At 44.3% G+C, this 12,986-nt stretch overlaps 1 protein-coding gene across 1 annotated transcript in view; it reads right to left on the reverse strand.

Moving 5' to 3' along the window:
- The window catches only part of LOC140713847 (neural-cadherin), a 295,732-nt gene that overhangs the window by 146,101 nt on the left and 136,645 nt on the right, over positions 1 to 12,986 (reverse strand). Inside the window, exon 3 of the mRNA XM_073024473.1 lies at positions 5,341 to 5,566. Coding sequence (XP_072880574.1) covers positions 5,341 to 5,566 — 226 coding nt within the window. The remainder of the gene's footprint in view (positions 1 to 5,340; positions 5,567 to 12,986) is intronic.

Below are 12,986 nucleotides of genomic sequence, written 5' to 3' on the forward strand. Positions count from 1 at the left end.
ATACTGCCATCATATTTGACCATAGAACCATAGAACACTACAGAAAAGTACAGGCCCTTCAGCCCTCCATGTTGTGCCGACCCATATAATCCTTAAAAAAAGTACTAAACCCACGCTACCCCATAACCCTCCATCTTTCTTTCATCCATGTGCCTGTCCAAGAGGCTCTTAAATACCCCTAATGTTTTAGCCTCCACCACCATCCCTGGCAAGTCATTCCAGGCACTCACAACCCTCTGAGTAAAAACTTACCCCTGATGTCTCCCCTAAACTTCCCTCCCTTAACTTTGTACATATGCCCTCTGGTGTCCTGGGAAACAGGTACTGACTATCCACCCTATCTATGCCTCTCATAATCTTGTAGACCTCTATCAAGTCCCCTCTCATTCTTCTACGCTCCAAAGAGAAAAGTCCCAGCTCTGCTAACCTTGCTTCATATGACTTGTTCTCCAAACCAGGCAACATCCTGGTAAATCTTCTCTGCACCCTCTCCATAGCTTCCACATCCTTCTTATAATGAAGTGACTAGAATTGAACACAATACTCTAAGTGTGGTCTCACCAGAGATTTGTAGAGTTGCAACATAACCTCTCTACCTACCAAAATGAACCACTTCACACTTATCTGGGTTGAACTCCATCTGCCAATTCTCAGCCCAGTTTTGTATCCTATCAATGTCCTGCTATAACCTCTGACAGTCCTCCACACTATCCACAACACCTCCATCAGGTGTTTGTGTCATCAGCAAATTTACTAACCCATCCTTCCACTTCCTCATCCAGGCCATTTATAAAAATCACAAAGGGTAGGGGTCCCAGAACAGATCCCTGAGGCACACCACCGGTCACCGGCCTCCATGCAGAATATGACCCGTCTACAACCACTCTTTGCCTTCTGTGGGCAAGCCAGTTCTGGATCCACAAAGCAATGTCCCCTTGGATCCCATGCCTCCTTACTTTCTCAATAAGCCTTGCATGGGGTACCTTATCAAATGCCTTGCTGAAATCCATATACACTATATCTACTGCTCTTCCTTCATCAATGTGTTTAGTCACATCCTCAAAAAATTCAATCAGGCTTGTAAGGCACGACCTGCCCTTGACAAAGGCATACTGATTATTCCTAATTATATTATGTCTCTCCAAATGTTCATAAATCCTGCCTCCCAGTGTCTTCTCCATCAACTTACCAACCACTGAAGTAAGACTCACTGGTCTATAGTTTTCTGGACTATCCCTACTCCCTTTCTTGAATAAGGGAACAACATCTGCAACCCTCCAAACCTCCGGAACCTCTCCCGTCCCCATTGATGATGCAAAGATCATCGCCAGAGGCTCAGCAATCTCCTCCCTCACATCCCACAGTAGCCTGAGGGAAAGATATACTAACTTCCTCAAAGAACTCTAACAGATTCGTGAGGCACGATTTCCCTTTACAGAAAACACGCTGACTTATTTTATGTTTTTTAGAACTCATCCAAACTTCTCTTACATGTTGGAATCAAATCCATATCCACCACTTGCATTAGCAGCTCATTCCACACTCTCACCACACTCTCAATGAAGAGTTCCCTCCCATGATCCCATTGAAAATTTCACCTTTCACCTTAACCCATGACCTCTATTCTTGTCTCACCCAATCTCAGTGGAAGAAACCTACTTGCACTTACCCCATCTATACCCCTCATAATTTTGTATACCTCTATCAAATCTCCTCTCATTCTCCTATGGTCCAGGGAGTAAAGCCAGTGAATTCTGGGGTTCGGGGTTCAATTCCAGTGCTGCCCTGTGAGGAGGCTCTGCATGACCCCCCATGGAATTTGTGGGTTTCCCCCGCGTCCTCTGGTTTCCTCCCACAGACCGAACCGGGTATGTTGATTGGGCATTGTAAATTGACCTGTGACTAGGTTAGGGTTAATTGGGTTGGTTGGAGGTTGCAGGTCAGCGTGGCTCAAAGAGCCAGAGGGCCTACTCCACGCTGATTGCTAAATAAGTGAAATCCTAACGCATTCAACCTTTCCTTACAACTCAGGTCCTCAAGTCCCAGCAACATCCTTGTAAATTTTCTCTCTTCTCCTTATTGATATCTGGTTAGTGAGTTCTGGTCACCTCACTGAGGATTCGGAGAGGCTGTAGTAGAAGTTTTCGAGGCCTGGATTAGAGGGCATGAGTTATAAGGAGAGGTTAGACAAATTTGGGTTGCTTTCTCTGGAGCAGTAGAGGCTGAAGAGAGATCTGATTACGATAAGTTCAGATAGATAGTCAATATCTTTTTCCCTGGGTTGAAATGTCTAATACTAGAGGGCTTGCGTTTAAAACAGGGGTACCCAGCCTTTTTTATGCTTTAGCCCCTGACTATTTTCGAGGGGACCCTGGACCTCAGGTTTGGAACCCCTGACCTAAAGTGATGGAGTAAACTGAAAGGAAATATGCAGGGCATTTTTTCTTTACACAGAGTAGTGGGTGCCTTGGTTGTTATAACTGGGGGAGGTAGTGGAGTTAAGTTCCTATTACCTGTTAAATGCTCCCAGTGGTGTGTGAATCAAATAGACTCTGACAACCCGGCAGAACCATTTCTACTGACAGGAGAAGGGGCAAAGGCAGTTGCTCTGGGCAGATGGGGCTCATCAGCCATGGTTATCTAGGAGAAGGAAGACTCTGATCTCAAACTCACTCGTGGGGAAGGCTTTGGGAGTAAACCCTGAGGGAAAATCCAGAGCTGGACTTCCTAAGGCAGTAATGTGTTGAATTCAACACTGACTGGCAACTCATGCGACACCGCTGGTGCCGAACTGTATCAGTCTCTGAAGGTCCTTTGGATTCATCAGCTGCGTGAAAAGGGGGAGTTTGCTACACGGGCAACAGCTTGCTCCCCATATCGTACTGCCCTGGCCTGCATATATGTGGACAGCTGGGACGCAACATCCATTGTTAACCTGACCGATGGAGGTGTCAATAAGGGGGGTGCCTGGAATTTTCTGGCAGGGGTGGTGGCAGAGGCAGTAGAATAGGGCTCTTAGACAAACCCACAGATGTGTAGGAAATCATAATTACAAGAGATTGTACAGATGCTGGAAATCCAGAGCAATGCACACAAAATGCTGGAGGAACTCAGCAGGTCAGGCAGCATCCATGGAGAGGAATCAATGTTTAAAGCTATGACCCTTCAGGACTCAAAATGTTTTTGACATTATGTAGGCAGAAGGCGTTGGTTGGGCATTTAATCACTAATTTAATTGACACACATAATGCTGGAGGATCTCGGCAGGACATGCAGCATCTATGGAAAAGAGTAAACAGTCGATGTTTTGGGCTGGTCCTGACGAAGGGTCTCAGCCCAAAACGTCGACTGTACTCTTTTCCATAGATGCTGCCTGGCCTGCTGAGTTCCTCCAGAATTTTGTGTGTTGCTTGGATTTCCAGCATTTGCAGATTTTCTCTTGTTTGTGATTGGACTAATTTAATGGTTCAGCACAACACTGTGGGCTGAAAGGCCTTTTCCTGTGCTGTACTCTTTGAAGTTCAATCTATATTTTCTTAGTTTACCCTGAAAATTTACAGTTATAGAACTTCAATGTAGACCTTGTTCTTTAGTTGCTTTCAGTTGATTTTTTGGCAGATATTTAGATTTTAATCTCTAAGGAGTACTCCTTAAATGATGGGCATATGCTATTTTTAAAACCCACCTGCATAGTTTAGTTCTCAGAGTGTAAATGTCAGCAAATTCTAATACATGTAAATGTACACTCATGACCATTTTATTATGTACCTCCTGTACTGAGATGTTCATCTGCACTTCACTGTTGTAACTCATGAGTTACTGTCACCTTCCTGTCAGCTTGAGCCATTCTCCTCTGACCTCTCTCATTAACAAGCTGTTTTAGCCCACTGCTGCTCACTGGATGCTTTTTTTTTTTGTTTTTTGCACCATTCTCTCCAGAGACTATTGTACATGAAAATCGCAGGAGATCAGCAGTTTCTGAGATACTCAAACCACCCCATCTGGCACCAATCATTCCATGGTCAAAGTCACTTAGATCACATTTCTTCCCTATTCTGGTGTTTAATCTGATCATGTTTGCATGCTTTTGTTGCTGCACTGTGTTGCTGCCTTGTGACTGGCTGATTAGATATTTGCATTAATGAGCAGGTGTACAGGTGTACCTGATAAAGTGGCTACGGAGTGTATTTGGCGAATTAAGTTGATCCTTGATACTTGATCTCTGCCATTAATTGGTGTGGATTTGTTGCCAAGCATCTGAACAATGATGCCTACCAATGACTTCTACAAAAGCTACCAAGGAAGATCAGTTCTGTGGTGTCTCTGGTATCCAGACAAGAGAAAATCTGCAGATGCTGGAAATCCAGAGCAACCACACACAAAATGCTGGAGGAATTCAGCAGGTCAGGCAGCATCTATGGAAAGGAGTAAAGAGTCGACACTTTGGGCCAAGACCCTTCTTCAGGACTGGAAAGAAGGGGTTGAAGTAAAGAGCTGAGAAGTTGATGGGTGAAAGAGATAAAGGGCTGGAGAAGGAGGAATCTGATAGGTGAGGGTAGAAGGCCATGGAAGAAAGGGAAGGGGCAGGAGCACCAGAGGGAGGTGATGGAGGCAAGGAGATAGGAGAGAGAGAGAGAGAGAAACAAGAATGGGAAATGGTGACGGAGAGGGGAGGGGCAATTGAGGAAAACAGGAATTCCCATAGATGCTGAATTCCTCCAGCATTTTCCTCTGGCATCCAACTGTGGTGTCAGCACAGTGGGTGAGAAGCCAATTAAAGAGAGTAACAGTAGAACAGCAAAAGGAAGCAAAGGGCACTGTTTTTAACTAATCTCACAAACCGCTGGAGGAACTCTGAGTTCCTCTAGCGTTTTATGTATGTTGCTTTGGAGTTCCAGCATCTGCAGAACTTCTGGTGTTAATATTTTTAACTAATAGTTTAATTATTTTATATAGGGCAATTAAATCACAATTCCTGGTTATGCGACCACTGATGCCAGGCAATCTCTGAAGAGTATTGATAATAGCTGGGGTCACCCGTTTTGTAAAGATACTGCCCAGAAGAAGGCAATGACAGACCACTTCTGTAGAAAAATTTGCCAAGAACAATGATGGTAATGGATAGGGAAAAGAATAAAAACAACATCGTGAGGTGGGTCTTCCCCACAGTCAACGATCAAATTAAAGACAGATGGATAGACTATGATCACCCATGGCATATAATGATGATGACAGGACAAAACTGGATTGTTTATTGGATTAAAGTGAACCATTATTATCATTACATACTATAAAACACAGCATGTTACAGTACAGTACAGACCCCTTCAATCTACTCACGGTTGTCCGGCGGGGATATTTTCTGAAATAAATACATTGTAGGACACATTAAGAAACTGTGGAGGCCTGGAGCCAACCAGGATGAAAACAGATGCATGAGGTCCCTTGTTGCCTTCCTTATTGACGGCCAAAACGGTCAACACATATTCATTGTTCCTGAGCAGGGTTAATCCCGTCGTCTTGATGATGCCTGAACTTCTGTCGACTTCGAATCTCTCCTCTCCACCTGCGTAGTCACAATGTAAAGAGACAGCAACATCAATCTGAGACCTTAGGTAAACAAATGCTATGTTAGTGTTCATTGTGAGAGGACTAGAGTATAAAAGCAAGGATGTAATGCTGAGGCTTTATAAGGCATCGGTCAGGCTGCCCTTGGAGTGTTGTAAGAAGTTTTGGGTCCCTCATCTAAGAAAAGATGTGCTGGCACTGGAGAGGGTCCAGAGGAGGTTCACAAGAAATATTCAGGGAATGAAAGTTTTACCGTATGAGGATCATGGGCTCAGGGCCAGCACTCACTGGAGTTTAGAAGAAATGGGTGGAATCTCATTGAAACCCTTCAAATATTGAAAACTCTGGAAAGAGTAAATGTAAATTAGTTACAATGGAATGGTAGAGCAGACTTGATGGGCCAATTGGCCCAATTCTGCTCCCATGTTTTATGTTCTTAACTATTGAATGATTCTGATAACATATCTCCAAGACAAAGTTATTATGTGCCTTTCTACTTTAAACAAGGAATCAGCAATCTGAAGATTAAAGATCTTAATCTTAAAGATTATTTCTTAAATAAAACAGTCTGGAATAATAACAGGCAGACTAGAACAAGTACACATCTACATTTAACTGAGCCACATCAACCACAGGTCCTGCATAAACATAAGAGATTCTGCCAATGCTGGAAATCCAGAGCAACTCACACAGAATGTTGGAGTAACTCAGCAGGTCAGGCAGCGTCTATGGAGATGAACAAACAGCTGTTTCAAGATGAATTCCTTCACCAGGACTGGAGGGAAGGGGACAGAAGCTGTTTCCAGCCCTGATGAAGGGTCTCAGCCCCAAAACATTGACTATTCCTCTCCGTAGATGCTGCCTGACCCGCTGAATTCCTACAGCATTTCAAGATTCAAGATTCAAGATTGCTTGTTTACCATAGAACCATAGAACACTACAGCACAGTACAGGCCCTTCAGCCCTCCATGTTGTGCCGACCCATATAATCCTTAAAAAATGTACTAAACCCATGCGACCCCATAACCCTCCATCTTTCTTTCATCCATGTGCCTGTCCAAGAGGCTCTTAAATACCTCTAATGTTTTAGCCTCCACCACCATCCCTGGCAAGTCATTCCAGGCACTCACAACCCTCTGTGTAAAAAACTTACCCCTGATGTCTCCCCTAAACTTCCCTCCCTTAATTTTGTACATATGCCCTCTGGTGTTTGCTATTGTTGCCCTGGGAAACAGCTACTGACTATCCACTCTATCTATGCCTCTCATAATCTTGTAGACCTCTATCAAGTCCCCTCTCATTCTTCTATGCTCCAAAGAGAAAAGTCCCAGCTCTGCTAACCTTGCTTCATATGACTTGTTCTCCAAACCAGGCAACATCCTGGTAAATCTCCTCTGCACCCTCTCCATAGCTTCCACATCTTTTCTATAATGAGGTGACCAGAATTGAACACAATACTCTAAGTGCGGTCTCACCAGAGATTTGTAGAGTTGCAACATGACCTCTCTACTCTTGAACTCAATCCCCCTGTTTATGAAGCCTAGCATCCCATAGGCCTTCCTAACTACCCTATCAACCTGTGCAGCGACCTTGAGGGATGTATGGATTTGAACCCCAAGTTCCCCTTTGTTCATCCACACTCTTAAGTAACTGACCATTAATCCTGTACTCAGTCTTCTGGTTTGTCCTTCCAAAATGCATCACCTCACACTTATCCGGATTGAACTCCATCTGCCATTTTTCTGCCCAACTCTGCAGCCTGTCTATATCTTCTTGAAACCTTCGACCACCTATAGTTCCATCCACAACTCCTCCAATCTTCGTGTCATCCGCAAACTTACTTACCCATCCTTCTGCCTCTACATCCAGGTCATTTATAAAAATCACAAACAGCAGGGGTCCCAGGACAGATCCCTGCGGCACTCCACTAGTCACCCACCTCCAGGCAGAATACTTTCCTTCCACAACTACCCTCTGCTTTCTTCCTTTAAGCCAATTTTTTATCCAATGATTATCCCATGCCTCATGACTTTCTGGATGAGTCTCTCATGAGGGACCTTGTCAAATGCTTTGCTAAAGTCCATGTTGACCACATCCACTGCCCTACCCTCATCAATTTCTTTTGTACCTCTAGTTTTGTTACACAGAACCTTTACTATTGTGTGTGTGACCATTCTTCAGTCACTGAGTCATTCTGGTTGAATGCTACATTGATTAGATCAGATTAAATTCCCACTGGAAAAGAGCACAGACATTTAACAAGCACAACAAGAGATTGTGATAGTAGTAGGTGGTTTTGACTTTCCACATATTGACTGGGCCTTCCATTCTGTAAAAGGGTTGGATAGGAAAGAGTTTGAATGTGTTCAGGAAAGATTCCTTAATCAGTGTGTAGAAGCCCAATGAGAGAGTGTGTGATACTAAATCTCCAATTAGGGAATGAGACAGGGCAGGTAACGGAAGTTTGTGCAGGGGAACATTTTGCATCCAGTGATCATAATGACATTAGTTTCAAGGTAATTATGGAAATGGATAGGTCTGGTCCTCGGGATGAAACTCTAAATTGGATTCTAAATTGAGATTCTAAATCAGATAAATGGGTGACTGTCAGATAGTGGAGAGCACCCCTGTGGCTGCCCTCCTCAACAATAAGTACTCCATTATGATTACCATTGCGGGTGGGACCTGCCTGGGAGAAGCAACAGAGGCCGTGCCGCTGGCACTGAGTCTGGACGCTTGGCTCAGAATATTAGCACAATCAATAACAACAGTTACAGAAATACCAAAACTTTTCAAACAAGATTATCCCTGCATAGATTAAGAGTAACTTTATTGAAACTTTCAAATATTACATGTACATTAGATTGCGTCATTATGTTTTATTTTATAAAAAGATTTAAATTTTATTCTACATTTTATTTATAACACGCAGTTTGAGCAATGCTCTAACAGTGGCAGTGACTGAGGTTCAATTCCATTGCTGTCTGGAAGGAGTTTGCACGGTCTCCCCATGACCATGTGGGTTTCCTCTGGGTGCTCCAGTTTCCTCACACAGTCCAAAGGTGTACAGATTAGGGTTAGTGAGTTGTGTTCACGCAGTGCTGGTGTTGGAAACATGTTGACACTTGCAGGCTGCCACAGGCACATTCTCACACAAACAACACACTTCAAAGTACATTTATTATCAGAGTATGTACACGAAGTCCCCCTCACCAGGTTTGTATGGAAACTTGGCTTGTCAGCCAGCTCTGCTAAAAGCCACTGGCCATGGTGAGAAGGCCACTTTTCTTAAACAATATACGTCTGAGGTTGGTAAGCGTTGGCTCCAACCAAACAGGAAAGTTGGAATGTTTTGATTAACAAAACCCTGATTTAAGTGACTGCTGTGTAAATACTGCCCAGCTTTCTCTAGAACCTTCTCCCAATTGAACCATCCTGATTGGCTGTCGCAACATTCCTAAGCTGAACATCATAGCCCCTTTTCTTTAGCCAAAAACCCAAACACTCTCCCAGGAGGACAAACTGCTTTTTCAGAAAGCTACCAAATGAAATAGCCCACAACATTAGCAGTAAAAATCTTACCCAGGGCATTACGTTCTCTGCCCACCAAAAATAGTCATGTCCTCATGACTTTGAAACCTATCAAACCATTATTAATAGCACAGCATTCAAATGAATATTGTGATTTCAGGACCCCCACCTGATTTTCCAGCCAACTGGGGGTTTCCTGACTCTCTGGGACCTCTTATCTCATCTTCAGTTTCTTCAGCCTCAGGCATACTTTGGGACCTTTCCCATCTACTTGGGGATGCCGTGTCCTGTCTATCACTCGCACCTTCTGGCAAGTCAAGTCCCCATGGCACCTGATTGAGCTCAACTTTAACCCCAATTACATCGGAGCCCAGCTTCCCCTCACTGTCTGGCATCGTGTCTGCCTGTCCACTGCCAACTCCTCCGCTACATATGAGTCAGGGTTGGGAGATTCAGGAGTTTGCATAGGGTAAGGTATACCACACTCCCATTTCCTCATCCTCGGAGTCTGTACAGCGTTCAGTGGTTGGGTCCTTTTCCGGTCTTTCTGCTGTTTACCTTTCTGTTCTCCTACCAGGTGTAGGGTCGGGTCAGGCTCTGGGTCAATACGTACCTCCTGCCCTGGGGGAAAAGCTGATTCTGATGGAGAATTTGACGGGGCCGTTCCCACCTTCTGGCTTCACCTGGAAAACTGGCACATTTGGAATTTGTCTCTCCACTATGCAAGGCGTAGACACCCAGTGGTCAGCCAACTTATGCTTCCCTGGTAGCCCCAAATTCCTGATTCAAACTCTGTCTCCAGTTAAAAAAACCTAATCTTTTGATAATATCCCCCTTGTTTCCTTGATTCTGCTCGGTAGCAGAGATCGCTGCTAGCTTGTAAGCCTGTTACAGTTCTTTCCTCATATCAGACACGTACTTCAAATATGTCTTCTGTGGTAAGTCTTCATTACCAGCCCCAAAACTGAGATCTACAGGTAATCTTGCTTCGTGCCCAAACATCAAATAGTATGGCGAGTATCCTGTAGCTTCATTCTGTGTACAGCTGTAGATGCCCAACATGCTGACTCCATGTGCTCTCTTTGCTGATACCCAGGGTCTGAGCATGACTAACAATGTCCGGTTGAACCTTTCAGTCTGGGGATCACCCTGAGGGACTTCTCGACTCCAAGCATGCTCAGTAATGCATGTATGAGCCGATTCTCAAAATCCCTTCCTTGATCACTGTGTATTCTGATTAATCAAGAATCTGTCGACCTCTGCCTTAAATATGCCCAGTGACTCGGCCTCCACAGCCGCCTGTGGCTACGAATTCCACAGATTCACCGCTGACCAAAGAAATACCTCTACATCTCCATTTTAAAAGTATGTCTCTTTATTCTGAGGATGTGTTCTGAGGTGGAGAAGAGGCAGAGCGGAGTACTGACGGCGCTAAATGGTGACTGCTTGGCTTGCATCTTCGAAAACAGTTCAATTTCCATCTTTAATATCTTTATTTTTCCCTTTCAAGGTTCTTTGGAAGACTCTGACCTGAAGTTACACGCTGACCTGGCCGCGTGGTGTGCCAACAACCACTTGGCCCTTAACACCCAGAAGACCAAGGAGATCATTGTGGACTTCAGGCATGCTAGGAGCTACACTCACGTTCCCACCTACATCAATGGAACTGTAGTGGAGCGTGTATCAAGCTTCAAATTCCTTGGTGTCCACATTTTCGAGGATCTCACCTGGTCCCTGAACTCCTCCATCCTGATCAAAAAGGTGCAACAGCGCCTTTATTTCCTGTGGAGCCTCAAGAAAGCTCACCTCTGTCCCAGGATACTGACAGAGTTTTTCCGCTGTACCATTGAGAGCATACTCACCAACTGCTTCTCAGTGTGGTATGGCGATTGTCCCGTATCGGACCGCAAAGCACCCCAGCGTGTGGTGAAAACTGCCCAGCCGATTATTGGCAACCAATTGCCCGCCATTGAGAACATCTACCATGACTCAGATTTGGAAGCCTGGGTTCTCAGAGCTCTGGAGACAGGCAGATCGAGGGTCGGTGTCACAGCAGGAGACTCGTGTGTCGTCGGGGGAGTCGGGATATCTGTTGTGTGTCTGGAGACCTGAGATCTTTGTGATCTTCTGGCACAGAGCTTGAAAAAAGCGACATAATGGACTTTTATCATAGTAAACCCACAAGTTGTTTGTTACGTCTCCCTGCTTGTTGGGAAAACGGAGACCCCTCCTTCTCCCTTATGTCGTATGCCAGGTGAAATGCAAAATCTTTTGGGTAAATGCATGTCTGTGTCCTTGCTTTGCTCATGCTTGAGTGCTTGGTGGCGAGTGCCATTGCTTTTTTTGCCGTGGGGAGGAGAGGTGATTGTTGTTTGCTGCCACTTAACGTACGAGAGGTAGGGGAGCTGGGGGGGGGGGTTCTTTGGGGTTCTAACATTTAACTGTCGTTCATTCTTTGGGGCACTCCTCTGTTTTCATGGATGGTTGCAAAGAAAAAGGATTTCAGGATGTATATTGTATACATTTCTCTGGCATTAAATTGTACCTTTGTTCTCTTGTCCTAGACTCCCACACCAGAGGAAACATCCTCTCCACATCCACTCTATTCAGGCCTTTCAATATTGAATGGGTTTCAATGAGATCCCCCCCTCATTCTTCTGAATTCCAGTGAGTACAGGCCCAGAGTCTCAAATGCTCCTCACATGATAAGCTTCCAGTCCAACAACCATTTTTGTGAACTTCCTTTGAACTCTCTCCAATGTCAACACATCCTTTCTCACATCAGGGGCCCAAAACTGCTCACAATTCTGTAAGTGAGATCTCACTTATAATGCCTCAATGTTACATCTTGGCTTTTATATTCTAGTCCTCTCAAAGTGAATGCTAACATTGCACTTGTCTTCCACACCACCGACCCAACCTGCAAATGAACCTTCAGTGAATCCTGCACAAAGGCCTCCCAAGCCTCTTTGCACCTCAGATTTTTGAGTTTCCTTTCCAGAAACTTCCCGACACTGTATTCCATTGACCACTTTGCCCATTCTCCTAATCTGTCCAAGTCCTTCTGCTTCCTCAACAATACCTGTCCTTACGCCTGTCTTTGTGACATCTGCAAATTACGTATGACTTATTTATTTATTATTTATTTTTCTATTTGCACAGTTTATTCTCTTTTCCACATTAGTTTCATGGCTAAGTTGTTGTGGGGTTTCATTGATTCTATTAGTTATTGGTTTTATTGAGTATGTCTGCAACAAAATAAATCTCAGGGTTGTATATAAGAACATAACATCATAAGATACAGTCGGCCCTCCTTATCCGCAGGTTCGGGATGCGTGGATTCAACCAACCGTGGATCGGGAAAACCCAGAAGTTCTCTCTCCAGCACTCGTTGTTTGAACATTGTTCGCCTCGCGTCTCGTGTACAGACTTCCTTTTCCTGTCGTTATTCCCTAAACAATACAGTATAACAACTATTTACATTGTATTAGGTATTAATAAGTAATCTAGAGATGATTTAAAGGATACGGGAGGATGTGCATTGGCTATATGCAAATACTACGCCATTTTATATAAGGGACTTGAGCATCCATGTTTTTTGGTATTCGTGGGGCGTCCTGGAACCAATCCTCCACGGATAAGGAAGGCCGACTGTATAGGAGCAGAATTAGGCCATATGGCCAATTGAGTCTGTTTCACCATTTCATCATGGCTGATCCATTTTCCTTCTCAGCCCCAGTCTCCTGCCTTCTCCCCGTGTCCCTTCACGTCCTGACCAAACAAGAATCTATCAACCTCTGAATTGAATTGAATTGACTTTATTTCTTACATCCTTCACAAACATGAGGAGTAAAAATCTTTACATTATGTCTCTGTCTAAATGTGCA

Source organism: Hemitrygon akajei, chromosome 1 (assembly GCF_048418815.1).
Source record: "Hemitrygon akajei chromosome 1, sHemAka1.3, whole genome shotgun sequence".
NCBI lineage: Eukaryota > Metazoa > Chordata > Chondrichthyes > Myliobatiformes > Dasyatidae > Hemitrygon > Hemitrygon akajei.